General features: G+C 46.3%; 1 protein-coding gene across 4 annotated transcripts in view; it reads left to right on the top strand.

Moving 5' to 3' along the window:
- Positions 1 to 27,468, top strand: part of LOC119958135 (polypeptide N-acetylgalactosaminyltransferase 6-like) — a 95,705-nt gene that overhangs the window by 45,016 nt on the left and 23,221 nt on the right. For all 4 annotated transcript variants that reach the window (XM_038786423.1, XM_038786424.1, XM_038786426.1 and 1 more), the window contains 4 exons: positions 2,409 to 2,558; positions 9,042 to 9,276; positions 22,489 to 22,606; positions 27,173 to 27,373. In XM_038786423.1, the coding sequence (XP_038642351.1) occupies positions 2,409 to 2,558; positions 9,042 to 9,276; positions 22,489 to 22,606; positions 27,173 to 27,373 (704 nt within the window). The remainder of the gene's footprint in view (positions 1 to 2,408; positions 2,559 to 9,041; positions 9,277 to 22,488; positions 22,607 to 27,172; positions 27,374 to 27,468) is intronic.

Raw genomic sequence — 27,468 nt, 5'->3', positions numbered from 1 at the left:
CCCACTGATCACCAACTCCTCCCCCAGCCCAGCTGCTTTCCTTTTCACTTGCCAGAATAATGTAACGTGTTGCCAGTTAAATCTGTTTTCAGATTGCAAACATAGCAACACAACTACTCTGGTTGAAACCTGTTGCCGTGCAAAACCTGTTGAGTTCATCCTGCAAATGTACCCTATTTCTTGGGTGATGTGGGGTGGGGGGGGGGGGGGAGGAGAGAAAGAGTCCTTCCAAGTGGTAGTTATATTTTAAACCGTTGCTTTATATGTTGTGAGCTGCAGGCGGTGAATCTTTTCTTGTGTTAATCAAAGGAATATTTGTGCTGGGGAATGGAACATTTTCAGTTTCAAGGAACCAGATGCTTCATTTAAAAACTTCCAGGACAGGTACAGCACGGGTTTGAAATAATAAGATCCCTCTGTACTCCCATCAAATGCTCCCAGGTAACGGGTAACAGAAGGAAGCCATTCCCCTTATTTTGCCTGCTCCCTGATATATACAGCAACTGTTTTTCCTTTCCCCAATAGTTTTCAAGTATTTATCTGCTTTTCTTTTAAAAACTAGATTAAGGGCGGCACGGTGGCACAGTGGTCAGCATTGCTGCCTACGGCGCTGAGGTCCCAGGTTCGAATCCCGGCTCTGGGTCACTGTCCGTGTGGAGTTTGCACATTCTCCCCGTGTCTGCGTGGGTTTCACCCCCACAACCCAAAGATGTGCAGGTTAGGTGGATTGGCCACGTTAAATTGCCCCTTAATTGGAAAAAATAATTGGATATTCTAAATTTTAAAAAAAAGCTAGATTCGATTCTGCTTGTGCCATGTTCATTGTAGAGGATCTTGTGTGCCAAGGACCCTATGCATTTGAAAAATAATTGTCCTAACCTCCCTCCTTCATTATTTTGGGGGTTTATTTTAAATGTGCTGTGCCTGACTGCAGCTGCAGTATAAAAGGAAGCTTTTAATTTGTTTCTTGTGACTGAATCTTAAACTGCTAGGTAAGCAGTTTTATTGATTATAGAACTGATTCCGATTAATAGAACACAAACTGCTGCAGAGAGTTGGAAAATATTTCTGTTTACATGCTTCATTAATCCAATTGCACAGTTAGAGTTCTACCTTTATGTCACTATTTCTAAAGCAGCTTGATTGTTGGACAGGTCTCTGGCAGCTCATTTCTAAATTACTTGATTACATTGCACTTTCACATTTTCATACTTGATCATCTTAAAATGTTCAACATACTTCCCATCACTACGAACCCCATTCGTTGAAAGTGTTGATATTATTGGGCTCCAGTTTAACAGGCTCTGGTTTCTCTTTGGTATCTTGCCCAATGCTGATCCTTATTAGCCATGATGTGGAGATGCCAGCGTTGGACTGGGGTGAGCACAGTAAGAAGTCTTACAACACCAGGTTAAAGTCCAACAGGTTTGATTCAAACACGAGCCTTCGGAGTACTGCTCCTTCCTCAGGTGACCTGAGGAAGGAGTTGCGCTCCGAAAGCTCGTGTTTGAATCAAACCTGTTGGACTTTAACCTGGTGTTGTAAGACTTCTTACTACGATCCTTATGAGGTTAGACAATGATGAGCAATTCCACTGTGATTAGCATCACACCCAAGTCTGTTGTCTCCCAATGTCAATTTAAATGCACTTTCCAATAAGCATGTTTGTGTTGTGATCAGGAGCAAGATAATTTTCCATTCGGAGAGGGGTCAATAACCAGGGTTCATAGATTTACGGTAGAAGGCTGAGAGGGGAGTTAAGGAGAAATCTTCACCCCGAGGGTGGTGGGAGTGTGAAACTACTGCCGGAAAGGGTGGTTGAATCAGAAACTCTTAACGTTTAAGAAGTAATTTGATATTCACTTGCACTGCCGTAACCTCCAGGGCTATGGGCCAAGCACTGGAAAATGGGATTCGTGTAGTCAGATCTTTGTTGACTGGTGTGGACACGATGGGCTGAATGGCCTCCTGTGCTGTATGTCTATGAATCTTTTCTCTTCCCTCTCCACCTAGCTCTGGGATACGGAGGCCAATTGCTGCACTCCAACTATTATGTAGGGCTAAGATCGGGACTTGGATCTGGGAACATCCAGTGTGTATAGCTCTGCAATGGGTGGTGCCTGGACCATTGATGGGGCTGGCAAAGCATCTTTTGGCTGCAAATGTGCATAAAATTATGTTGATGGGCCACGTTGCTTGGCTATGATTTACAGTGACCATTGACACCCTCCTTGTGTGATTGATCACCATTGCATGTTGAAGTAGCTGCAATCAAGCAGTGGCTAAGTAAACAATCTGCGAGCCGCTATTTTAATTGTGATGTGAAGCAATGTCGTCAGCTAAGTTTTGAATAGTGAATAAAATTCTGTTTTAAATTATTAAAATGTGCTGGATTCTGATTTTGCCAGACTATTTGAAAGAACAACTGGATGAGTATGTAAAGCAGTTCCGGATAGTGAAGGTTGTCCGACAACTGGAGAGGACAGGATTGATAACTGCAAGGCTCTTGGGGGCTAGTGTGGCCACTGGAGAAGTGCTGACCTTTCTTGATGCTCACTGTAAGTATTTACATATTTCTTCCATGTATCAAATGGGCAATTGTGCAACTATGTGACCAGGTATTCTGCCTGTCAAAAGAAGAAAATGAATGCAAACCCTTTGAAAATTGTTTTATGGCTAAAAATGATGCCATTCTTTTTTTGTAATAAAACTTTGTTGCAGTTGAATCCAGCTGCATCCTGATTTTTGTGGGTGTTCTTTATTAATGTTGGTGTCTTTTTTAAATAGAATTCTAGAAATTACAGGGCAGAAGGAAGCCATTTGGCCCATCGAGTCCGCACCAGCCCTTCAAAAGTGCACCCTACGCCCACACCTCCACCCTATCCCCGTAACCCCACTTTTGGACACTTAAGGGCAATTTAGCACGGCCAATCCACCTAACCTGCACATCTTTGGGCTGTGGGAGGAAACCAGGGCACCCGGAGGAATCCCACGCAGACACGGGGAACGTGTTTTTATATAGCTATTTGTATTGCCCCATTCACAGCCACAGGATGACCTAAATGGATACTGTTTGAAGTGTAGTCACTGTTTGTATTGGAGGAAAATGTAGCTGCCAATTTTCATGGAGCAAGATCTCACAATCAGCAATGAGATAAATGACCAGATAGCAACCGGTTTTGGCCATGTTGGTTGAAGAGTCCATGTTGGCCACAAGCCAACAAATAAACCTCTGTTGCTTTGTGAATAGTACCACAGAATCTTCAGGGTCTATCTGAATAGCTTTAATGTTTCATCTGAAAGATGGTACTTTCAAGAAAGCCGCACTCTCTCACTAAATTGTCTGCCTAGGGTTATTTTGTGAGGCCTAGAATGGTGTTTGAATCCGGCACCTTCTGACTCTGAACTAAAAATTCTATCGACTGAGTCAAGTTGAACTTGCACGTTAACAGATTAGGTCAGGGGTGCTGATGATGAAAGACCATTCAAAGCTCATCCATCTCTTCTCCCTAACTTGTCATGTAATTCTCAAAGCTTAAAATTACTCTTCCAGAATATGACCAAGAAGAATAGAGTTTGGGAAATAAGAGATATTTCCATATGTCATGTGAGAGTACCTTTAAGAAAAGGGTGTTTATCAGTGATGCCAGAGTGTGGGTGGAGCTGGGCTGTTGTCAGCTTTTTACTTTTGTTTTAGGCTGTTTGCTGCAGGGTGTTTTTTAGTTTCATTTTCAGTGTTGGAGCTGAAGCCAGACAAAGCAGGTGTACTGTTGAGATCTCTGCCATGAAAAGACTATCTCTTGATCATTTGATGATGAATTCAGAATTATAAATGTTCTCCGTAGTGAATGTAAACCTAAAATGTCCTTCTGTTAAAAGGTGTTTCTTTTGTCTTCTGGATGTTGTTTGGGAATTTATTAAGGATTACTTAGTGTTGTATTCTTTGGGGGTTGTATTTGAATTGATGGTTGCTAAGATGTTCACTGTTTTTAAAAAAGGTTAACTTGAGTTCATAGAATAAACATTGTTTTGCTTTACAAAATACTTTTCTATTTCTGCTGTACCACACCTGTAGAGTGGGCCATGTGCTCCCCATACCACAATCTATTAAAAGCTGTGGGTCAGGTGAACTCCATGATACACTTTTGGGTTCTCTAAACCCTGGCCCATAACAAATTGGGGACTCGAGGGATAAAAGTCTATTGGATTGGCTTAGTGAACTTAAAGGCAGTGAGGGATGAGCATCTTGTGGTTGCTTATCAGGTGTGGTATTCTAGTTTAAGTCGGGAGTGTGTTGTGGACAATGGCTCTTTCAGAGGCTCTGAAGTTTATGGGTGTGGAGACGGTCACACGCAGTACCTTACGGACAGAGAATAAAAGCAGACTGTTAGATTTGGCAAAAACATTGCAGTTAACATTACCTGAAAAAATGTGAAAAGATGAGGTAATTATGGTAGTGGCTAAGCATTTAAAATTGCCTGAGATACAGTTTGACACATTGGAAATGGCAAAAATTCAGTTACAAATTAAACAAATGGAACATGAGAAAGAATTAAAGCAGCTTCAATACGAAAGGGAGGAAAAAGAAAGAGAGAGAGAGGAAAAAGAAAAGGAGAGAGAAGAAAGGAGAAAAGAAAGAATAGCCCTAGCAAAACAAAAAGAAAGGGAGATACAGATCAGGGAAGAAGATAGAGAGAGAGTTTGAACTTCAGAAAATGGCCATGAAACATGACAGTCAGGTAACATTGGCAGACATAAAGGGAAACATACAGTTGGATGATAGTGATGAGGATAGTGAGAAAGAGCGTCAAAGTCGAAGGCTTGGTGGGAATCTATTTAAATATGTCCAAGCATTGCCAAGGTTTGATGAGAAGGAGGTAGAAGCTTTTTTTCATTTGAGAAGGTAGCTAAACAAATGAAATGACCACAAGACATATGGGTATGTCTCTGCCATGAAAAGACTATCTCTTGAATCATTTGGTGAATTCCGAATTATAAATATTCTCCGTAGTGAATGTAAACCTGATGTGCTTCTGTTAAAAGGTGTTTCTTCTGTCTTCTGGATGTTGTTTGGGAAGTTATTAAGGATTACTTAGTGTTGTATTCTTTGGGGGTTGTATTTGAATTAATGGTTGCTAAGGTGTTCACTGTATGTTTTAAAAAGGTTAACTTGAGTTCAAAGAATAAACATTGTTTTGCTTTAAAAAATACTTTTTCATTTCTGCTGTACCATCCCTGTATAGTGGGTCGTGTGCTCCCCATAGCACAATCTATTAAATGTTGTGGGTCAGGTGAACTCCATGATACACTTTGGGGTTCTCTAAACCCTGGCCCATAACAACTATTTCAAAAAGGAACTTGGGATTCTTTCTAAGTTCTGACCAATATTTATCCCTCGACCAATGCCGCTAAAACAGATTACCTGATTATTATCATGTCGCTGTTTGTGGAACTTTATGCAGCAGCATAAATTAGCTGCTGCATTTCCTGCATTATACCAGTGATTTTGTAAAGTACCTCATTGGCTGTTAAGGAATATCTGGTGCCGCAAAGTTTAAATGAAAGAGACAGTCCAGCTGAACACAGATCAGGTCACCCAGGGCGACGAATTGAAGATGCAGGATAGTAAAAAAGTGGAACTATCTAACTGAGGAGGCAGAAAAGATGGGATATGCTCCCGTTATCGTTGGCGGGGAGGGTACAGACCGTGAAAATGACGGTCCTCCCCAGATTTTTAGTTGTCTTCCAGTGCCTCCCCATCTTCATCCCTAAGGCCTTTTTCAAGCGGGTAAACAAGGTTATTTTGGGTTTTGTGTGGGTGGGTAAAGCCCCGCGAGTGAACAAAGAGTTGCTGGAGCGCAGTCGGGGGGAGGGTGGGTTGGCGCTGCCCAACTTCTGCAACTACTACTGGGCGGCGAATATAGCCATGATTAGGAAGTGGGTAGTGGGGGAGGGGTCGGCATGGGAGCGGATGGAAACGGCGTCATGCAAAGGCACCAGTTTGGGAGCACTGATAACGGCACCTCTTCCGTTCTCGTCGGCCCGGTACTCCACAAGTCCGGTGGTGGTGGCGGCTTTGAGGATCTAGGGGCAATGGAGGAGATATAAGAAGGTGGAGGGTGCGTCTGTCTGGACCCCGATTTGCAATAACCACAAGTTCGCGCCGGGCAGGATAGATGGCGGGTTCCAAAGTTGGCAGAGAGCAGGAATTAGACGGATGGAAGATCTATTCATAGACGGGAGTTTTCCCAGTCTGAAGGCGCTGGGGGACAAGTTCAAGCTGCCGTCAGGAAATGGTTTCAGATATTTACAAGTCTTTCTGAGGAAACAGGTATTGGCTTTCCCGCTGATCCCGCCACGGGGGACACAGGACAGAGTAGTGTCCGGTACCTGGGTGGGGGAGGGGAAAGTGTTGGATATCTATCAGGAGTTGTTGGAGGTGGAGGAGACCCCGGTGGAGGAACTGAAGGGCAAGTGGAAGGAGGAGCTAGGTGGGGAGTTAGAGGTGGGTCTGTGGGCGGATGCCCTAAGCAGGGTTAATTCCTCATCATCATGTGCCAGGCTCAGTCTAATACAGTTTAAGGTGGTACACCGGGCACACATGATGGCGAGGATGAGCAAATTTTTTGGGGTAGAAGATAGATGTGCGAGATGTGCGGGAAGCCCAGCAAACCATGTCCATATGTTTTGGGCATGCCCGAAGCTTGGAGGATTCTGGCAGGGGTTTGCCAAGGCAATGTCCAAGGTACTAGGTACGTGGGTGGTGCCGAGTCCAGAGACGGCGATCTTCGGAGTGTCGGAAGAGCCGGGAGTTCAGGAAGTGAAAGAGGCCGACGTTCTGGCCTTCGCCTCCCTGGTAGCCCGGAGACGGATCCTGTTAATATGGAGGGACTCGAAACCCACTGAGTGTTGAGACGTGGGTCAGTGACATGGCTGGGTTTCTCAAGCTGGAGAAAATAAAGTTTGCCTTGAGGGGGTCAATGCTGGGGTTCTCCCGGAGGTGGCAGCCGTTCGTTGACTTTCTCGGGGAAAATTAAAATGTTGGCAGAAGCAGCATTCTGAAGGGAGGCGGGGGGGGGGGGGGGGGGGGGGGGGGTCGGGCAGGTGCAATATGGTTAAGGGATGTACAGAAGGGGTTGGGTGGGAAATGTCTAGTTTACCATGTTGATGTTTATGTTGTTGTTTTGTTTGTTATAAAAATTTTGCAAAAGCTTCAATAAAAATATTTTTTTTAAAAATGAAGGCCATTCTGCAATTAGAAATAAGCTAATGCCAAATAAATCCTTGTAACTCATCAATCACCAGGAGCAACTGGTAAAAGTTAAGGACTGACATACCAGAACTGGTGAGTGAAGTGGCAAGTAATAGATTTTTTAAAACCCATACCCGTTGCATATCAGGATAGCGTATCAGGATAAGACAATGAGTTGGAGATCTCTTGTGAAGAGCTTTGAGGCAGCTTGAGGCTGTGAAGAACATTGGACGGGATTCTTGGGCGGGATTCTCCGCCAATGGGATTCTCCTTTCTGCCCGCAAGGTTCCTGGCAGATTGGGGTGGCCACAATGGGAAATCCCATTGGCAGGTGGCGGGAAAGGAGAATCCCGCTGCAGGCGAGGGTATACCACTGAGAAACATACAGCTGGTAGACCGGAGAATCCTGCCATTGTTCTTTCTTGCCTGCCTCTCCCTAAAATCAGCAGTGCCGATGAGATTTTTTTCCCATAGGCTGATTTTTAATTGTGCAGCAAAATGTTTGTCCCAATCTTCAATCATGTGGTAAATTCCTAATCTCTGTGGGATGTCAATGATGGGAGGAGGGATGAATTGAACAGATGTAAGAAACAATCTTTCAAGGAGGACAGATTCACCAAGGCCAGGGTGTAGGTTGTTTGCCTTCCTTGCTGGTTGGGGATTGGTTTATGCTGCTCAGGAGGCCTAAAAAAGGTGAGAAAGTCTCTCAAAATAGGATCAAATGTAACCAGATTCCAGTTTAATTTAGTTCATTCTAAAATTACTGTATGGCCTGTCCTGTTATTTAAAGAGATTGAATTCTGAATTTGTTAAAAATACCAGCTGCCATTTATTTAAAGCTGAACAGAATGAACACTTGTCAACAGAAATGACTGATTACTGAATTGATGCACGTGCACAAGTTGAAAAATAACAGGCTGAATGTGCAAGTTTATTTTTCTTTTTACAGAAGGCCTCAAACTGGGGTGCATCAGTATAGTATTTAGAATCCTCTTTGACATTTCTCCTGGCTATTCAAACAGCTGAATTGTAACCTGCTGCCGTGTGGGGAAATTCAGTTTGTGTTTCTTCCCCTTCAGTGAGCTACAGTTGCTTACTCCGTGTAACTCATTCTGGAGATGTACTTGCTACAACTCGTTTCTCTCCTGCGATGCATTTACCCACTAAGCCCTCAAAGGATCTTACTCTTATTAATAAAAGTGAATGATTTATTTCATCAAATAGTTCCTGCGTTTGATTTTGTTATAAATGACTGTTCATTCATTTCACACTTGCAGGAAATGAACCAAGCCACGTCTCTTTATTCTATCTTGGATCTAGGGCATTGCTACCAATGTGGGTCATTGGACAAATAGCAGAACACAATGGTAATTGAATAAGGAATGTCTGGTGCCGCAAAGTTTAAATGAAGGAGACAGTCTAGCTGAACACTGATCAGGTCACCCAGGGTGAAGAATTGAAGATGCAGGATAGTAAAAAAAGTGGAACTATCTAACTGAGGAGGCAGAAACTATTGAGCTTTTGGAAACTATCTAGGAAGTAAGTATATTGGAGAATTTGGGGGAAAGGCAGGGGATTAGGATTGTGGAGCAAAGAGTTCCTGTAGCTAACAAAAATGGCAAAATAAGCTGGTTGGGACAAATTACTTGTTACTTGTACTACACTAACGTTTGGTTTATTTGACGAGCCTTTTGGAGGGGAAATAATGGGAGAAGGGAAAATTCATTTATTTTTTTTTGTCCAAGCTTTTGCAAAAACCCTGTCTTTTTCTAATTTATCAAATATTTAGGTGAGTGCTTCAATGGCTGGCTGGAACCTTTGCTGGGAAGGATAGCTGAAAATTACACTGCCGTGGTAAGCCCTGACATCACTACCATTGACCTCAATACCTTTGAGGTGTCCAAACCTGTCCGGCATGGAAGGCTTCACAATCGGGGAAACTTTGACTGGAGCTTGTCGTTTGGCTGGGAAGCCATTCCATCTCTTGAGATAGAAAGAAGAAAAGATGAAACCTATCCCATCAGGTGAGTGTCTTGTGTGTTTGTTCATTTTATTGAATTTATGCTGAACAACAATGTAACTGACCCAACAATGTTTACCTTAGCTAGTCAATCCTTGGATGTTCCATTTCTCAGCCATAGTACACCCATCTGTGTCGTAAAATCAGGAGACTGACCTAATTGTTTGCATTCAGAACCCTGTCAATCTTGAGCCCAAAGAATTGCCCGTGAGGGGACATATTTGCTCCAAGCTGGGTGGAGGTTGGCCAATCCCTTTTCATGTGGGACTCTTGCAGTTGTGAACTTGAATTCAGAAAACAGGACCACAGAATTCCTACAGTGCAGGAGGCCATTTGGCCCATCGAGTCTGCACCAACCCTCTGAAGGCCCACTTAGACCCACGCCCCTGCCCTATCCCTGTAACCCCACCTAACCTGCATGTCTTTGGACACTTGGTGGCAATTTAGGATGGTCACTCCGCCTAACCTGCACATCTTTGGACTGTGGGAGGAAACCGGAGCACCTGGAAAAAACCCACGCAGACAGGGAGAAACAAAGATAGAGGTGTTCTGGAACACTAACAGGAACCTTGTCAGCACAGTCATTGTCACTGTACACACTCAGCCAGCGACAGCAGCAACACATCCTACCTCTTAAAATCCACTTTCATTCGCTCCACCAATCGAACCAAATTCAACCTATGTAACTGGGCCCAGCTCCCCACCACCTGGATTCTTAAGTACCTAAAGCTTGTCCCTCACCACACTGAACGGCAACTCCCCCCCAATCTCCTTTCTTGCCCTCTGGCATTGATCAGGAACACCTCACTTTCCCATCTACCCTCAGAATCTTATTGACCAGCCTTGTCCTCTCCTCCCGCTCCACCTTCTCCCTATGCGCCTGAATTGAAATAAATTCCCTCCCTGACTCCGCCTTGAGTGCCTCCCACAGCGTGGCGGCTGTGAGCTCCCCCGTATCATTCAACTCCACATAGCCTCGGATGGCAGCCATCACCCACTCGCGCACACTTCCCCCCCCCCCCCCCCCCACATCCGCCAACAAATCCCCATCTAACCACCTGCGGCCATTGGGCTTCCCCCTGAACCGCCCTCAAATCCACCCAATGCAGCGCGTGGTCTGAAACCACAATCGCTGAATACTCCAAGTCGGCCACCCCCGCCAGCGTGACTTGTCCGTCAGGAAAAAAATTAATCTGGGAGTACACCCGCTGCACATGGGAGTAGTATGAAAACTCCTTCACCCTCGGCCTCCCAAACCTCCATCCCCCCCCCCCCCCCCCCGCTCCATGAACCCTCTGCATTCCCTAGCCACTGCCAACGTCCCTCTACCTGTCAAGATCAGGGTCCGTATTGTGTTGATGTAACTCCCCCCCCCCCCCCCCCCCCCAAAAAAAACATGCCGGTGCAGTGGTTAGCACTGCTACCTCACGGCGCCAAGCACCCAGTTCGATCCTGGCCCCGAGCCATTGTCCGTGCGTGTGGAGTTTCCACATTCTCCCCATGTCTGCGTGGGTCTCAACCCCACAACCCAAAGATGTGCAGGGTAGGTGGGTTGGGCTAAATTGCCCCATAAAAATAGAAAAAAGAAATTCCCCCCCCCTCCCCCAAAAGATCAGCCAGTGGGTGTTCAGGTCTGGAATCGTCCCCAACACCTGCCTTATAATGTCCACGTCATCCCAATTTGGGGCATACGTTTACCAGGACTACCGGCAACCCCTCCAGTTTCCCACTGACCATCACATACCTACCTACCCTCCCCCCCATCTCCCAACCCCCGGATTGGCCATGATGCTCTCTAGCCCAAACGCTACTCTCCTATTAGCCAACACTACCATGCCCCTCATCTTCATATCCAACCCTGAATGAAAAGCATGCCTCACCCATCCTTTCCTCCGCCTTGTGTGATCCCCCAGCTTCATGTGCGTCTCCTGCAAAAACACGTTAGCCTTCAGACTTCTCAAATGCGTGAACACACGCGACCATTTAACCGGCGGCCCATTCAGCTCTGGCACGTTCGCCCCCCCCCCCCCCCATTCCCTGCTGCTGATCAATCATGCCCTTCTTTGGGCTAGTCTGCATAACGCACCCCTCCAGGCCCGCCCTCGGATGCCTGCTGCCATTTCTCCTTTCCCAACTGTGCCACACCAACCACTCCCATGTCAGCAAACTCCACCCTCGAACAAAAAAATCACACTCCCTTCCCAGGTGCATTTCAGAATTTCTCTTGTCCAAAAATCGATGACACCTCACCACCATTGTTAGTTCCCCCATGTGTGGCCTCCTCCGCGCCTTGTGCACCTCGAGGGGCCAGTCAAAGGCCCCCTTCCCCAACAACCTCTCCAGCATGCTCACTACAAACCTGGCAGCCTCCGCTCTCTCGATGCCCTCAGGCATCCCGACGATTCTCTGATTCTTCCTCCATGAGCAATTCTCGAGGTTGTCCAATTTCTCTCAGCCTTTTCTGGCTGTCAAGTACCACCCATAACTCCGTCTTCAGCGAGGCCAACCACTCCTCATGCTCCCCCACCACCTCCTCCACCTTCTGAATTGCCAGGCCCCGAGCCTCGAGCCTCCTGCCTCTGCTCCACTCTCTCGATCACCGCTCTGAGCGGCTCCACCACCTTGGCCAAAACCTCCCAAGCCTCTTTCCTCTGCTGCTGGAATTTGTTGTTCAAAAACGGCACCAGCTGCTCTGTTGATCACTGGGCGGGCAGTGCTGCCCCCTTGCCCTCTGCCATCTTCACCTGTGATGTACCATGAAAACCTTCTTGCTCCAGCTGCTCTCTGTCTCGTGGCACTTCTCATCCGCTGATCCATACTCCAGCTTCACCAGAGGGACTCACACCCTGTGCCCTCAAAACCCATATGGGTGGGGAAGGACAGTAAAGACCTACCTTTAGCGGGAGCCACCCAACGTGCAACCACCCACTTCATGGCTGCCACCGGAAGTCTCAAATTCCCCATTCCTGATGAGGTGAGTAGCTCAGGTTTTGTGATTGACCACATCAGCATAATTCCTGTTGCATGAATAATTCTTGCAGTTGCGGAAGTTTTTCTGGGTCCCTCACAGCTCTTATCCTAATTATTAACCAAACCAGGTGAACTAGTGTAACAGTTTTCTTGAGTCTTGATAGTTCCTGTCTTGTCATTGGCACTTTTAAAACATTTCTGAAGTATGGGTCAGTGTTTTCCCCGGATAAAGCTCCTCGCCATATTCTCAATGCTCACAAAGGTACCGGTGATGGTAGATCCCACTCTGCAGCGGTGTTTAGGAATTATCCAGTCACCAGAGATCTGGCAAACTGCAACTGAATTTTATGAATGACCTGTTTATTTTAGTCTTTTAAGCCTGCAGCTAATGTTTTACATCAACCATGATCCATTCCTTTGCACCCATTTATTACAAAGTTGCAAATATATCACCTTTTTGGGGCTCTTTTTTTTTTCTCTTTGTGCCTCTCCTCTGAATGGCACAGCTAGCGGGGACAGTCAATAGCTGAGCACTGGAGACCAGAAAGTTTCACCCCCAATCTCTGGTCTTTGCTCAATTTGTTGAGTTTAGACACAATGGTGACAGGTGCCCCTGGGCTTTTTTTTTCGGGGGGGGGGGGGGGGGGGGGGGGGGGGGAAGTAATGGTGTTGAGTTTAAAGTTCCCATAATGGAATAGACTGTTAACATTGTGTCTAGACTCCTATCGAACCATAGCCCAAGCCTTCTAAAAAGCGAAATGGGAGAAATTGGCAAGAAATTAAGAGGGGACGGTCATATATACTCCTAACCTCTTGTGGATTCCACATAATTTACAGTACCCTATGGGCATTCCAATATGGGAGCTGGGATAGCTAAGAATTTGACCCCTATAGTGGCTTTTTGATTGAAGCTTGCTTGAAGTTTAACCTCTGGGTTTTTCATAATTTATAACAAAATGGATGGAGTATTGACACTTCTATCCCACCCAAACGTTACAGACTATAATTATCAAATCATTACTGTGCTGAAGCAGTGCAGCTGTGACATTGCTAGGGTAAAATTACACCCTAGTCTCTTACTCCTATTAAATATTGTAATTATATATTTTTGTGCATAACCTATTTTTCCCCTCTTGCTTATGAGACAACTGTCTTTATTCTGATTGTATTTAATCCAAAAAGGATGTCTTCTCCATAATGGTGGATTTTTGGTTTGGTTCCAATTGAACATTATAGTTGGATGGTTCTGGAGTCGAATATGCAAGGAGGCTTCTGGACTGGCCAAAAAGCCAAGAGTAATCAATGCTAAAATAATGAGAAGTAATGGTCAGCAAACCATAATTTTTACAGCACGAAGATTGCAGTATGCGGGCAAGTGTGCCACATAGCCAGAATTTGTCCCAATTGCAGAGGTCAAAGCTGAGATGGCGGAAGAATGTACTGGAAGATTGAATAGGGAAGGGGGGAACGGGACCCGGCAGTGAGGCTTTATGACCTGTATGGCAAGCTTGGCGACGATGACTGTCCAATTGACCAGAAACCTTCATACTGGCAGCTGCACATAACCTGCTGTGGTATGAGGCCCTAGGTGTACTGTTTCCAGGCATTGCTCTTGTCTGCAAGGTCAGCCGGCAGTGTCATTGTATTGATGGTGTTTTCCCCCTAGGTTTTTGTTTGCAGGCATAACACCTTTTTTTTATTAGTTAACTGAAGATTTTCACTGTAGGTCTGAAGTTGGCAGAAAATTGCAGCATGGACATGACCCATGAACAGCATGCAATATTAACATGTGAAAATGCCAACAAGTAATAGAATAAATGGAATATGCCATGAGTTGCAATACACCATAATTTGGGATATTTGCGCCACTCCTCCAGCAATAGCCTTGCCCAAGCTGCTAAGAGTTTGTCTCATCTCTTAGCCTACCACTGCGATCAATGGCGATGGCCAATTCTTGTGTGATGCAAATGACTGAAAAATAATGAATAACCTGGTATTGACGTGGTTTATGGCCCTTGCATGGTTCAGCCTGGGAGGCTAACAGAGGGACTATTAAAGTTGTGGAGGCTCGCACCAGCAGACAGGAAGTTCTTAATTCGAGTTTCCTTTTTCTAATTCTCTGTTTTAGCAATCTTTTCTTGCTAGTTTTCCCATCCAGTCCTGTTAGTGTCTCGTCATCATGTGTGCTCTGCCCAGAGGCTTATGGCTTGCTGCACGCTGGTGCTTCATTCTGAGCCATTTTCTTGGTAGCTTTTGCCAGTGGTGGTTTGCTATTGCCTTCCACTTGTTAGTGTCTATAATTACAGAATCACCCCCATCTCTATTCTACGTGTTACGAAGGAGAAAATATTGCAATGGCCTCGCTACTGAGCATTCCACCATTCATCAGCGATCTGGGGGTAAAGCACTCGCACCATTGCCTGAACCATTTTTGCCACTCCTCCCTGCACTGTGCAAGGAATAAATGCCAATTTGGGCACTGCTGGAGGAGCTGTGTGTACACAGGCTATGCTTTGCCAGGGAAGCAAGGCCTGAAACCACAGTTCACCTCTCACAGGGTCTTGTCAGGGGCAACGAAGGTGATGGCATCCTTCAATTTCTACGGATCTTGCTTCTGACTCTAGAGACCTCTGGAACATCAGCGAGGGAGCTGCATTTAACATGTAACCGATTCCCTCTTCCATAGGGCACAAAACTTCACTTAAATCTAAAATATTCCATGCACAGCAAAGAGATTGGTTGATCAATATCCACAGGATTGCTAGCTTCTTCAGGGTGCAGGGGTATCAATGCAACCAACTTGCCCCTCGAAGCAACCAATCATCACATTGATAATCTGACTGAATATGTGGTGTTATTACTGTGGTGAATCACAGTAGCGTAATTCACACTGTATTACACATGTTGTACTATGTCTCTGTAAGCGCGGCACACAAGCAGTTGCGCTGCTCTGCCACTAGGGGGAGGTGCACTGGGAGTGTACGGGAGTTTGTACTTGGGCTCCACGCACGGCTCCTCCCCCTAACCGGAAGTATAAAGGTTGATGCGGAGAGCCTGCCTGCCAATTCATCTGGAGTTCATTGTGTCACAGGCAGGCTCTGTTGTAAGACGATTAAAACCACTGTTCACTTCTAACCACGTGTCACGTGAATTGATGGTCTCATTAATTTAATCGTCTTAAGAAACAGTAAGGAATGACCATGGAATCAGCCCTCAAGCCTAATCGACTGGAACTCAACCCGCAGGATGCAGAGGCGAAATAAATCTTTTCGCATTGACTCCGATGTTTTAAGGCCTACCTGGCTGAAGCAAGCACCACAGAAACGACAGGAGCAGAAACTTAGTCTACTGCACGCGAGGGTGAGCCATCGTATATCTACTCGGCTAAACTGTACCGGCTCATATACAGAGGCCCTGGCCCTACTCGATAGAATGTACATGAGGCCTATCAATGAGGTCTACGCGCGCCACGTTTTTACTACTCGCCGCCAGTGCCCTACAGAATCGCTAGAAGAATTCCTTAGAGACTTAAAAGCCTTACCCCGGGACTGTAATTATCAGGCTGTAACTGCTGCAGAACATAGAGAACTTGCTGTCCGCGATGTCTTTGTTGCAGGCCTTAGATCGAATTACGTGCGCCAGCGACTGCTGGAGAATGGGGCCCTAAATTTAGAAGATACTGTTGAACTCGCTACAACTATGGAGGTCTAATTTCGTAGCCTCACCTCGTTTCCTGCCGACTGTGCGACCCCGTCATGGGCCCCCGACCAGCGACTCCCCCAGGCCTGCGACACGCGGCCACCCAGCCACCATGCTGCCCCAGCCTGCCACTTTTGTGGCCAGCCCCAGCTCCCGCGGCAGCACTGCCCGGTCCGCAACGCGACCTGCAGCAGCTGCGTGCGAAAAGGCCACTACGCCAGAGTGTGCCTGGCAAGGAAGGCCCCAGCCCTTAAACCTCCAGCGGCACAAAGTAATCACCCTCTCCACTCGCAGGCCCAAGAACGTAGCGGCCTATGCCCCGACTCCGCCCCCACGTGCGATCCATGGGGGCCGCCATCTTGGCGGACCCCCACCACGCGTGACTCATGGGGGCCGCCATCTTGGACGCCATCTTCCTCGCTGCCCACCACGTGCGATCCACGGGGGTGGCCATCTTGGGCCCCATCCTCTCTCCACACACACACAACTTTTTTTTTTTAAATTTAGAGTACCCAATTAATTTTTTCCAATTAAGGGGCAATTTAGCATGGCCAATCCACCTACACTGCACATCTTTGGGTTGTGGGGGCGAACCCCACGCAAACACAGGGAGAGAATGTGCAAACTCCACACGGACAGTGACCCAGAGCCGGGATCGAACCTGGGACCTCGGCGCCGTGAGGCAACAGGGCTAACCCACTGCGCCACCGTGCTGCCCTTACACACACAAAACTTGATTGAAGACTGCGACCTCAGCGGGCACTCATCGCGGTGCCATCACAGCACAGCCGACCGAGCCGCCGACTACCCGCAACTCAACGCAGTCACACTGGACCAATCGCGCCCAAAGCATCTTCACAACTCGATGACGACGGTCCAAATCAAAGGGTACAGTACACCGTGCCTTTTCGACTCCGGGAGCACTGAGAGCTTCATACACCCAGATCTGTAAGACGCTGTTCGCTCCCAGTTTTCCCTGCACGGCAAACTATCTCCCTCGCTTCGGGTTCCCACTCTGTCCATATCCAAGGGAGCACCGTCGCAACTCTAACAATCCAAGGCGCTAGCTACTCTAATTTCCAACTATACGTCCTGCCCGAACTCTGCGCCCCACTCTTATTGGGACTCGACTTTCAATGCAATCTCAAGAGTCTCACCCTTCGCTTCGGCGGACCCCTACCCCTGCTCACTATCTGCAGCCGAGCCACGCTGCGAATCTTTCCCCCCCCCCCCCCTCTCTTTGCCAACCTCACTCTGGACTGTAAACCCGTAGCCACTCTAAGCAGGCGGTACAGCCTACAGGACAGGGTGTTAATTCGATCCGAGGTCCGGAGGCTTTTACGTGAGGGGATCATAGAGGCCAGTAACAGTCCCTGGAGAGCTCAGGTGGTGGTCGTCAAGACCGGGGAAAATTCCGCATGGTCATAGACTATAGTCAGACCATTAATCGGTTTACGCTCCTCGACGCGTACCCCCTCACCAGGATTGCAGACATGGTGAATCAGATCGCCCAGTATTGGATTTTTTCCACGGTGAATCTGAAGTCTGCATACCACCAACTCCCAATCCGCCCGGAGGACCGCCATTTCACGGCGTTTGAGGCCGATGGCCGCCTCTTCCACTTCCTCTGGGTCCCCTTTGGCGTCACGAATGGGGTTTCGGTGTTCCAACGAGCAATGGACCGAATGGTAGACCAGTACGGGCTGCGGGCCACGTTTCCGTACTTGGAAAACGTCACCATCTGCGGCGATGACCAGCAGGACCACGATGCCAACCTCAACCGATTTCTCCAGACGGCCCAGAAGCTTAACCTCACATACAACAAGGAGAAATGCGTTTTCCGCACAACCAGACTAGCCATCCTCTGCTATGTCGTGGAAAATGGAGTCCTGGGCCTCGACCCGGATCGTATGCGCCCCCTCTTAGAACTCCCTCTCCCTCATTGTCCCAAGGCCCTCAAACGGTGCCTGGGATTATTTTCGTATTATGCCCGGTGGGTCCTTCAATATGCGGACAAAGCCCGCCCACTCTTTAAGGCCACACTTTTTCCCCTGTCAGCTGAGGCTCGCCAGGCCTTCGACGGCATCAAGGAGGACATCGCCAAGGCTGCCATGCGAGCGGTGGATGAATCCGTCCCTTTCCAGGTTGAGAGCGACGCCTCAGAGGTAGTTCTTGCAGCCACTTTAAATCAGGCAGGGAGACCAGTCGCATTCTTCTCCCGTACCCTCTCCGCTTCGGAACTTCGACACTCCTCAGTCGAAAAGGAAACACAAGCCATTGTAGAGGGTATTCGTCACTGGAGGCACTACCTCGCAGGTAGGAGGTTCACCCTCATCACCGGCCATCCACAATGACCTCTGCCACCCGGGGGTCACCCGGCTCGCCCACTACATTAAAGCCCAAAATCTGCCTTTCTCCACTGAGGAGGTAAAAGCCATCACCAGGGATTGCCCGATCTGCGCGGAGTGCAAACCGCACTTCTACAGACCAGACAGGGCCCACCTGGTCAAGGCTTCTAGGCCCTTTGAACGCCTCGCCATCGATTTCAAAGGGCCACACCCTCGACTAACAGGAATGTGTACTTCCTGAACGTCATGGACGAGTTCTCCCGTTTTCCCTTTGCTATCCCATGCCCCGATATGACCTCCCACACAGTCATTAGGGCCCTGCATAGTATCTTCACCCTGTTTGGTTTCCCCAGCTACGTACACAGCGACCGGGGTTCGTCCTTTATGAGTGACGAGCTGCGTCAGTACCTGCTCGGCAAGGACATCGCCTCGAACAGGACTACCAGCTATAACCCCAGGGGGAACGGACAGGTGGAGAGGGAGAACGCGACGGTCTGGAAGACCGTCCTACTGACCCTCCGGTCCAGGAATCTCCCGATCTCCCATTGGCAAGAAGTCCTCCCAGACGCGCTCCACGCTATTAGGTCCCTCTTATGTACCGCTACCAACCAGACCTCTCACGAGCGGCTCTTTAGTTTTTTCAGGGGCACTACCACGGGGGTTTCGCTCCCGGCATGCATGAAGACATGCATGCACCCAGTACTCCTCCGGAAGCACGTCCGGGCGCACAAAACTGACCCCCTTGTAGAGAAGGTGCGCCTGCTTCACTCAAACCCCCAGTACGCCTTCGTAGAGTTCCCTGACGGCCGTCAGGACACTGTATCCCTCCGGGACCTAGCACCTGCAGGATCCAACCCCCCCACTACCACCGCCGAGGTACCCCTCACACTACATCCCACCCAACTCGCCCCCCCCCACCTACCAGTTCGCTACATTGTTTTCGAGCGCTCGCGCCAGCTAGCTCCCAGCGCCCCCAGTCGAACCAGACGGGTACGAAGCTCGTGCGGAATCACCCCCGGAGTCCACCATAGTACCCCAACCAACCGTGATCATCCAGCCACCAGAAGGGGCTGCAACCCCGGTGCTCCGCCGATTACAGCGGACAACTCGGCCACCGGACAGACTCAATCTGTAAGCCACCACCCCCGCCGGACTTGATTTTTTTTACAGGGGGTGAATGTGGTGAATCACAGTAGCGTAATTCACACTGTATTACACATGTTGTACTATGTCTCTGTAAGCTCGGCACACGAGCAGTTGCGCTGCTCTGCCACTAGGGGGAGATGCACTGGGAATGTACGGGAGTTTGTACTGGGCTCCACCCACGGCTCCTCCCCCTAACTGGAAGTATAAAGGTTGATGCTGAGAGCCTGCCTGCCAGTTCATCTGGAGTTCATCTTGTCACAGGCAGGCTCTGTTGTAAGACGATTAAAACCACTGTTCACTTATAACCACATGTCACGTGAATTGATGGTCTCGTCAATTACCAAATGCACTGGTGACGCCAACCGTCGAACATTCGTACTGTTCCTAACAATTTTCTGATTGCTTTGATGGGATGTTTGATTTGGACACCATTTTGATCCCCTCTCTTGCTGTCCCTTTCATTGACAGAAAGGGTTAACACTTGCTTGATGTGCTAGTTGTCTGCGATACCCAACTGAAGATCCAATATGTTATCTCAGAATTGGGGAAGCATTCATGGCGCCTTTGTCTTTTTCCACCATGAATTATTTAGCAGGGAAGGGCAAGGTGAATGGATGCTGGGGGACAAGCATTTTGCAATCGATTGCAACATTTCTGGTAAAACTGAAGGGGCAGACACAAAAGGTGTTTTAAAACCTTTTCTAGAAGTCTGTAAGAAGTAAGCATTTTAAAGTTGATTTCAGAAGTTCCAGTTTGTTTATCTCCTATTGCCTTGCCTCAATACAAGTTAGTGTCTGCTTGCTGCTTTTCATAGTGCCATGCAGTTGATCTGTGGGGTAAGCCGTGACTGCAGCGTGTATGAGGTCCCTGATGCATCACTGACCTTGCCATGCTGTAGACTGATTGTTAAGCAAATCATGGCGCAAGTCTAAAGCGGCATGGATGGAGAGCGCAAATGTCTGCTAACAGCATGCATCATCGTACATTGCATTGCAGCAAATCCAAGGCCAATATCATTTCCTCTCGAGAACACGCATTCAGCTCTTTAATCATGAGTTCTTTTGTTCTGTTTGGAAATCCAGTTGGCTGGTGATTACAGCAATTAGTAGCCATTAAACCCAAATTTCTGAATCTGAAGTCCAGTCAAAATGCCACCAGTATGTGTCAGAAATCCAGTTTTGGAATTGGAGTTAAAGTGAAGACGATCATAGAATTTACAGTGCAGAAGGAGGCCATTTGGCCCATCGAGTCTGCACCGGCTCCTGGAAAGAGCACCCTACCCAAGGTTAACACCTCCACCCTATCCCCATAACCCAGTAACCCCACCCAACACTAAGGGCAATTTTGGACACTAAGGGCAATTTATCATGTCCAATCCACCTAACTTGCACATCTTTGGACTGTGTGAAACCCATCCGTCCACTGGTGTACCCCAGACATGGTGTCATTTCTCAAAGGCACACATGACATTTAATCGGCAAACATCTAGTATTGTGGCCGCTCTCATGACTGTTTTGATGGGCTCTTTGGTTTGGACAATGTTTTGATCCCCTTTGACTGGCACGTCAACCTGCACTGACTGGACCTAATACTGGGTAGAACAATGTATATAATTCCAAAGCCTGAACTGAAATCCAACCCAGAAGTGAGATTTGACAGATCCCAGTGGATACTAATCTCCCACATTTGTCTATGGACGAGGATTGTAGTAATTAGGAATGGAAAGATCAGGCTGATGTAATAATGGATTGCTGTTCTGACGCTAGAGATGAAGTACACAGTTAAGATTGAGAGATCTCCAATCTATACAGTACCTGACTCTAGAGTGCTTGAGGATGTCACTGCACGCAAAGAGGAACGGGATCATTTTCACTTTGAGACAAAGCACAATTTTGAAACCAAATCCAGGAAAGTTGAGATGTGGTGCGAGTCCATTAACAGTAGTTATATTTGGATAAAAGCTAGTGTTCAAGAATGGGGTCAGCCTGAGTTCACTCATTTGAAATACTGATACGGGCGGAATGTCATTATTTTCATGACCGTATCGTTTTGAAAACTCAGGCCCATGTGTAAGAGTAACAAAAAGCAATGGAGCAAATGGGAACATCGATTTGTTTTCACCTACTCTGGGGTAACAGAAAGTGGTCTCTCCAGTTTTAAGTCAGTTGCCCTATTTAAATGCAAAGGGTTTTTACCTGGAATTTGAATATCACTGGATTACGGAAGAATAAAATGGAGGCTGTCTTGAGACCACCATGTTCTCTCCAGCTGCTTCTGCTAAAGTGGATAAATAGCAGAGGAGGTTTGTTTTCTTTGTGTTTAGAACTGTCTTGCAATGCTCTCACCTGTGTTTGTAACCATGTTGAAGCTGCTCCGTTATATCACCTGGCTCCAGTTATTGACTGAAGAATTATACATTCTTGTATAATCCTAGTACTTCTTGAGAAGTCAGCTCACGGGAAAGTATTTACGTTGTTATCTGCACTTGAGCTGTCAACACCACTACTTCATGGGACATGGCAGGGTATGTAGACATTTAGGGTCCTGGTTATGTCCCCGTCTTAAATTTGTCACCCATATAAGTGGGCCCGTTAAGGTAATGTATAACTGGTTTCATATGTGTAGCCAAGAACAGAAATGATTGTGCCAATAGGAATTCTAACAACCTTACTGTATCTGCTGTGGGACCACTATCAGATACAAGGACTGCCATAGTTGATGGTCAGGATCCACTACCCCTTCCTCAGCAACTGGGGATGAGAAATAAATGTGGCCTTGCCATTACCCAGATCCTTAGAACAAATAACAGAAAATCCAGGCACACCAGAGACAGTAGATATTTATTGAGGCATTTGATGATCAATAAATGTGATGAATTTTCTCCATGCGAGGTAAAGTCTTTCAGGTGTTTAAAAACAATACAAATATTGTGGGTCGTCTCTCTAAAGAGAGTGAGTCTCTCACTGGTCATGTGGGTGAGTTTCAATATGGCACAAAATGAAACTATGCAATCTCTCTCCGGCCAACAGAGTTGATATTTAGTTTATTTTCAGGACTCCCGCGTTTGCTGGTGGCCTCTTTGCGATCTCCAAAGCTTACTTTGAACTGATTGGAACATACGACAACCAGATGGAAATATGGGGAGGAGAGAATGTGGAAATGTCATTCAGGGTAAACGCAAATGCTTATGTTTATAATGCTCACGCCTTGGTTGTGTCTGTTGATAAGCTTTAAATATGAATCGAGGCCCTGAAGGAACCAGCTATTTCTGATAGGTAAAAGGATCATTGATTTAGCCATTTTGTTTTAAATATAACCCAGTTTAAAAACCATTTAAAATGGTTTCTGTCCTAAACCACAGAGTAGAATCAATTCCATTACAATTTTAAAAAAAACACATAGCTTACAGAGAAATCTGCAAATGTATTTAAAGCAAAATGGCAAAATCAATGATCCTTTCACCTATCAGAAATAGCTGGTTACATTCAGGCCCTGTGGCTTAATGTGCAAAAGCCTGTTGTGGAAGTGAGGTACCCAGGCCAAGAAAACCCACCAGTCAATTCCTGGTGTGTGCTCAGTTAGCTGATGTCCAGCAGGGCACCAGTTAAGGCAGCTCAATTGGCACCTGTTCTGGGCGAATGAGGCGTTGGGGGGAGGGGGAATCATCCAATGTTCCTGCTCTTGGTTGCTATCCAGTGAGTTCTGCTGGAAAGTGTGAGATTATTTGGTGACAGCAGGATCAGATGTGGCTCTGGTGCACTCCAGGAGCAAAACCCAGGCTCGCGCATTAAAGAGCAGTTAGGGTGAGGTACCAAAAGGCACCCACAGAAATTTACCGCATCGTAGTTTTTCTTTCAAAGCTGCAAACCCAAGTGTTTTTGCCTGGTTAAGTTTAATATTCTAGATCTTGTTGCACTAAAAATATTTGCAGTGCACAGCAAACTATAATTATTGACTAGTCTTGATATTACCATTAAGCAGTTGATAGACTGAATGTCCTTTTGACCTTTTCAGTGAGACGCACGGGCATCATTTGTGTTTAGATTCTGGAGTGGGGAAGCCCAAACTCCTTCCAGTTGCTGGTTGTTGGAGACGTCTCTATTCGATCTGGAGTGGATTTGAGCCCATATTCCCGAAGCTGAAAAAATACACTTCTGATTGCTGTCATGCCCAGTGCCCGAATTATATTTTAGAAAAGCGAGTTAGGGAGCAGCACGGTGGCGCAGTGGAGTCCCAGGTTCGATCCAGGCTCTGGGTCACTCCGTGTGGAGTTTGCACATTCTCCCTGTGTTTGCGTGGGTTTCACCCCCACAACCAAAAGATAGAAAAAGAAAAACGAGTGGATGTGAATCTTTATTATGAACTCATAATGTCACAAATCTTTCCAATGCCTATATAACTGTTTTGTTTGGAGCTCAGTGTGTAGCTTAGAAGTACATTTTTTTTTAAATGCCATTCTGTGGCTGCATTTGGTACTAAATGATGTAGCCATAAGCCTTGATTGAAACTGACTTTTATTGGTGTGTAAAAGATACATTTTCACTTCACCAATTCAATCATTTTTTAATAGATTATCAAGACAAAAATTGACCGGTGTCAGCCTTGGTTTAGAAGTAACACTGCAGTCACAAGCTTTCTGGGTTCAAGCTCCACTTTGGGACTTGAGCTCAGAATCCAGGCTGCCACTCCAATTTTGGTGTCATCTTTCTGTTGAGGCATTAAACTGAGGTACTGTATATCCCCTTGGGCGGATGTAGAAGATCCCAAAGCATTAATCAAAAAAGGGCAGGCAAATTCTCTTGTGCCCTAGCTCAACCAATGCCTAAAACGGGTGCCATCTGTCATCTGATCTACTCTTATTTCAGTGCTGTTTGAGGGTGCGCAAATTGACTGTTATTTGTTGCCTATATTAAAGCAGTGACAACACTTCAGAATTACTTATTTTGTTAAGGCTTTTGGGACATCCTGAGGTGATGAAAGGTGATGTCTGTCATAGGAAAATGGAATTGTTATTCATTTATATATTTTAAGAGCAAGTCTCACGTTGTGCGGGTAGATCCTCTCCTTGCTTTGTCACTTTGTCTGTTTCTAGCTGATTACACTTCTGAAGTGCCTTTGGATGTTTTCTCTGCGAAAGGCACTTTTGTTTTGTTCTTTTTCATGGGATGTGGGCAAGACCAGCATTTGTTGCCCATTCCCAATTGCTTGTGTTTTGAGTGGCTTGCTACGAGTAAAGTCAACCACCTAGTTGTGGGTCTGGAGTCACATGTAGGCCGTACCCGATTTCCTTCCCTGAAGGGCGTGAGTAAACCTACATAAATGCAGAAGAAATCTTTCCCTGCTGTTTCTCGGGAACTTGTACAACCCCAGCCATTTCTTCACCAAATCGGTTTTCTCCATTCTGTTCTTGAAAGATCCCAGTTTCAGCCCCTCCAATAGTCATTCCCAACTCCAGCAAGCAAAACATAAGGGCCCTGAGTGCTCTTTTTAGGAAGATTCGGGAATGATTGGTAATTTTGCAACATCAATGTGTTCCTTCAAGGATTATTTGGCGGAAAAATCTAAAGGAAGTGTAATTTAAATGGCCGAGTTCTATTTTGCAGCAGGGGGTATATAGAGGAGAAATCTAAAGGGAAACCATTTTACCTAATTTGAAATAAGGATTGAAAATTGCAGCAATAATATCTGGATGTTATGAAAGGGGAGAAGATCTTGCCTGAGAGAGTTGTGGGTGAAGGGAAATGAGGCCATAAATGCAGTAGCAGTGCTTGGATCAGGATGGGCTCAACTTGCTCACTTGAATTTGCCTTTTATCTTAATCAACATTTAACCAAAGTTGCACAATAAAAGAACGAGACTATCGAGCAAAAGCACAGATTAACTTAACCCCAAAGAACTAAACTAAACCCCCTAATAGCTAACTGACTAGTTCCTTCAAAAAGGAAATGAATGGCTGCCATCTTAGTTGGAACCCTTCTACCGCCCCCTAATGGTGTACTTAACCTTCTCCAACAAAAACACGAGGTCACCCAACCAAGCTGAGGCACTGGGTGGATTTTTTTCCTGACTTTTCTGGGCAGTTCACTAGCATCATTTAGGATCCTTACCCCATTAATTATGTATATTTAAAGAAAATACCCCCTGAAACTAAGAGAAAAGGGCAAAAAGTGCAGTACTCTCACAGGAACCACCTTGTGCACGTCTTCCCCTACATAATGCCACTGGAGGTCAAATTTATTTTTCTAAGCTGACTTGTGGACATGGAATATGCTTTAATTTGTGAAGTATTACGTAAACACTGCTGTGTACTTTGTGTATCTGAACAATAATTAATTTTGGGTAGCAGCACCTCTAGCCACTTAGACCTACATGGAATGTCTGGGCTAATTGACGGAACAAAGCTGGTGCTTTTGGATTGAGGTGCTGAGACAAGATCCACCAGAAGATGGCGCAGTTGTGCAATGTCATTTAATGTCAGTGATTCATTCCAAAGAATATATTTTCCGAACTTGACTGCCATAGCTGGGTTTAGGCTTTTGATGTCTATATTAACAGATGGACTGGATGAGTGTCTATTCTGTAAAACATGCAAGAATTAACTCCTTCAAGACCCCAGGAACTTGAGTATGTGGGCTGACACTGAAGGAAGTGCTGTATTACATGCCATTTTTCAGATGAGACGTGCCCAAGGCCCATTTGCCCCCTCGGGTAGGTGTGAAAGATTCCACAGCACTTTTTCAAAGAAGAGCGGGGTGTCCTCCGTGGTTTCCTGGTCAATAGTTATCCCTGAACTGATTATTTGGTCGCTAATATGGCTGCAGAATTTTGCTGTGCGCAAATTGGCTGCTGCGTTTCCTGCAACAGTGATTACACTTCAGAAGTTGTTCATTGTCTATGAAGTGTTTGGAACATCCTGAAGTTGTGAAAGGCATGATTTAAATACCAACTAAAATGCTCAAGACTGTTTGATGGACAGATCGAATGTGGTCAAAGACCGATTGTAGGTTCTTTTTGGATGGGAGAGTAAGATGAGTTAAATGGCCTTCCTCAACCGTGGTGATTTTCTAAACGGGAAAGAACTGAAGAATAAAGCTTTCTTTTTAACGCAGAGCGCAAATTGTCTCTAATGGGAACAAGAGCAAGGTATATAATGTAAACAAAAATAGCTAGGGCAAACTTACTGGAGGAATGTGCGACGTATGTTTGTGGGGTAAGATGGGGAGAGCAGGGTGCACTTGAAATGAACGGGTTTCCTGACAATTGCACTAAATTTGGCTCTGGTACCAAAGTGTGAAACGGATGTAGGTTTGGATGAAGGGCTGGTGCATGGGGTGGGAGCAGAAACAGCAGTACAATTGGAGATGAAATTGAGAATACTCAACACAGTCATGGGGAAGCAAACTTGGTTGAGCCTGGAAACATGAAAAAGCTGACGATACATTGTTTACAGCCCTATTGATTAACAATCTGTACCTGTACTAATGATTCAGTTCCTTCAGACTGCCTGAGTCCATACCTTCGCACAGTCCGTTGCCTCAGATCATACTGTCTTCAACCGCTATTCAAACAAGAATATATATTTAAACAGGGTGTTAGATGACTAGAATCTTAATTGGTTCATTTTGTCAAACAAAACCGAGCAAATTTTAAATTCTGTATCAAATTTCAAATCTTGTTGCCTTTATTTACGGTTTGGCATTGGCTAATGGCCATGTTGCCTAACTTGCTTTGTTTTAGGTGTGGCAATGTGGCGGACAGTTGGAGATCATTCCTTGCTCGGTAGTGGGTCACGTGTTCCGTACCAAGAGCCCTCACAGCTTCCCCAAAGGTGTGCAGGTAATTGCCCGCAACCAAGTGCGCCTGGCTGAGGTCTGGATGGATGACTACAAGGAGCTGTTTTACAGGAGGAACCAGCAAGCAGAGAAAATTGCCCAAGAGGTGAGTGAACAGCAGTTCATTCTTTAAAATCCTTGAAATTGGTCTTGTTTTAATTTCCCCACCGCCTCCACCCCAATGTTTGATTAACCAGGGTT

The sequence above is a fragment of the Scyliorhinus canicula genome, chromosome 28, assembly GCF_902713615.1.
Source record: "Scyliorhinus canicula chromosome 28, sScyCan1.1, whole genome shotgun sequence".
Taxonomy (NCBI): Eukaryota; Metazoa; Chordata; class Chondrichthyes; order Carcharhiniformes; family Scyliorhinidae; genus Scyliorhinus; species Scyliorhinus canicula.
The sequence above is the reverse complement of the archived record's forward strand: the minus strand, read 5'-3'. Positions and strand labels throughout refer to the sequence as shown.